Source organism: Volvox carteri (genome assembly GCF_000143455.1).
Source record: "Volvox carteri f. nagariensis unplaced genomic scaffold VOLCAscaffold_26, whole genome shotgun sequence".
In the NCBI taxonomy this organism is placed as follows: domain Eukaryota; kingdom Viridiplantae; phylum Chlorophyta; class Chlorophyceae; order Chlamydomonadales; family Volvocaceae; genus Volvox; species Volvox carteri.
Window position 1 is genome coordinate 1,347,215 of NW_003307569.1, and position 2,500 is coordinate 1,349,714.

At 43.2% G+C, this 2,500-nt stretch overlaps 1 protein-coding gene across 1 annotated transcript; it reads left to right on the plus strand.

Annotated features, from left to right (window-relative positions):
* Positions 1-619: 619 nt before the first annotated feature.
* Positions 620-1,871, plus strand: VOLCADRAFT_92546 (uncharacterized protein; the record flags this gene model as incomplete). The annotated part of the gene is made up of 2 exons (XM_002951858.1): positions 620-696; positions 1,352-1,871. 2 exons carry the CDS (start codon positions 620-622, stop codon positions 1,869-1,871), a joined length of 597 nt encoding a protein of 198 aa, XP_002951904.1.
* Positions 1,872-2,500: the final 629 nt, after the last annotated feature.

The window sequence follows — 2,500 nt, forward strand, 5'->3', positions numbered from 1 at the left end:
CGTCAGCTGCAGCTTTTCGGACGGCGATGTTCAACGTGGATCTCGGTAACACACACATATGTATGTGTGTGTTACATGGTTGGGGGCGCGTGACCCCATACCTGTAAGACTAGCCATACGAGCCGAAGGCCCAAATACTTCACACACATATGAAAAACTTATCAGAGTAAGGTTTCTCTTCGGCGTGCTTCAGATTGAGTGCAGTGCGACCTGTTCGGGCCCAGGACTTCCTGGTCGGGTGGAAAAGCCGTAATGCATTGCTGGTAGGTCTGCTGTATTAGCTCGATGAGCTCGAACAATAGGCGGTGTTGTCATGCGGCGTTGTCATGGCGGCGTTGCGCGCTAAAATTGGCTTATATATTTTTTATTGTCATTCAATTATGTGAAATTGCATTATTCCGATTATTGTTAAATCCTACATGTTTTACTACCTTCGCGTTCACGAGCGTTCACGGATAAGTTGAGTATGCGAAACAGGCCCGCGACGATAAAAAATGTATATTTACTACGTGTTCTAGGGGCTGAGGCCATTTCATAGTTATTATTATAAATTTTTATATAAATTTTTATATATATATATGTATATATATATATATAGATTTTATATAGATAATGTCATATGGAGAGGGTGGACAAGCGTCCGCGACCTGCAGTTTGTCGGGGGTTCTTCCGAGGTCGGGCCCCGGGGCCCCATCGGTGAGTTCTCTGCGGCCGGGTCAGGCCTGGCCTGGCAGCTGTGCATGGCTGGGCACGTACGACTGTGGGGCTTGATAAGGAGCAATAAATGGTGAAATGTGGTTTCATAGCGTAGACACTCTTACCTTCTCCCGTTTTCTCCCGTACAGGTGAAGCATCGCGTTTTGAATGACGAATGCGTCTTGGCATTTGGTTATAAGTGTTCATAAGAAGATAACAGCCATCGCAGTTCAAACCGGCCAGAACGTCTTCATACGGGCCGCCCAGGCGGGCGTCTTTGCCGTGGTACGGAATCCGGTATTAGGCGCAAAATATTTAGCTGTTCGTGTTTACGCGGCTGCAGGGCACAAGACTATTACTGCTGCTGGCTTTCACCGGGCTCTCGGTCCGCACAAAATACATACAATTCCTCGTCATTTACTGTTAGCTCTTCCACATCCGCATCGAAACCTAATGCCCTGCTATTGCATGGGCAACCAAAACGCATCCCTCAGCAATGCACTTGCTGCTGCCTTGCCTAGGCTCTCACACCTTTCCAGCAGCGCTGGTGCTGCCTTGCCCTCGCAACTCATCACGTACTGATCGATCCAAATCATGCTGGACAGCCAGACTCCTACATGCATGATCATTTGCCGTGACTGTTCCTACGTACCAGGGTTGCCTTGCCCCGGGTATTTTTTATTAGCAAGCCTGCTAGTATTGGAGTATTAGTATTAGTATTAGTATTAGTATTAGTATTAGTATTAGTATTAGTATTAGTATTAGTATTAGTATTAGTATTAGTATTAGTATTAGTATTAGTATTAGTATTAGTATTAGTATTAGTATTAGTATTAGTATTAGTATTAGTATTAGTATTAGTATTAGTATTAGTATTAGTATTAGTATTAGTATTAGTATTAGTATTAGTATTAGTATTAGTATTAGTATTAGTATTAGTATTAGTATTAGTATTAGTATTAGTATTAGTATTAGTATTAGTATTAGTATTAGTATTAGTATTAGTATTAGTATTAGTATTAGTATTAGTATTAGTATTAGTATTAGTATTAGTATTAGTATTAGTATTAGTATTAGTATTAAAAAAACTTGTAACTATTAGCAAGGCTGCTGCTCATGCAACCCTTGGAAGCTTCTTTGGTCTTACATCCCAACGAGGAAAGATCGAAGCATAAATATGATTCTCGAAATGTTACATGTAAGTTTGTGTTATTCGGCACTACCTACGTATGTTGTAGGTACGGAAGTGTACGTACTTCGTACGTGCCGAGACCCGCGTTGAACCCCATCCACCAACTGAGCAAATGTACAAATCACCACCTTGCCATCTACCTCCTACCAAAACTAATAGAGCTAAAACTAGACAAGTTGGAAAGCATGTACATATACCGCCGCACGACCATCTTGTACCGAGGCTACCTTACGACAGCTAGCGACGGCAAACAGCAGGATCAAAACGAGAGAGGGGGGCCCTTGAGCTCTCACACGCACTGATAAATCCTGCAAATATTCTCATAAAATTAAATACCCAACCCGACAATCCTTAGTCAAGCCTGTAGAAGACTGGTAATAAGCTGCTGCTGTCCACTTCAGCGAATAGTGCCTGCTGCCCGTTTTTCAACGAGTTTCGTAGCAGCGCCAGCAGCTGCTGCTGTCCACCGTCTGACCCAGAGAATTGCATGCACTGGGGGAGGCTTATGGAGTTCCCTGATGACCTGATGATCGCGCAAACCGTTGCGCCGCGCTGCTAGCTACAACCTTGGTAAATAAAAAACTATTAGGAAATTGCGTGAGCGTCATGGAG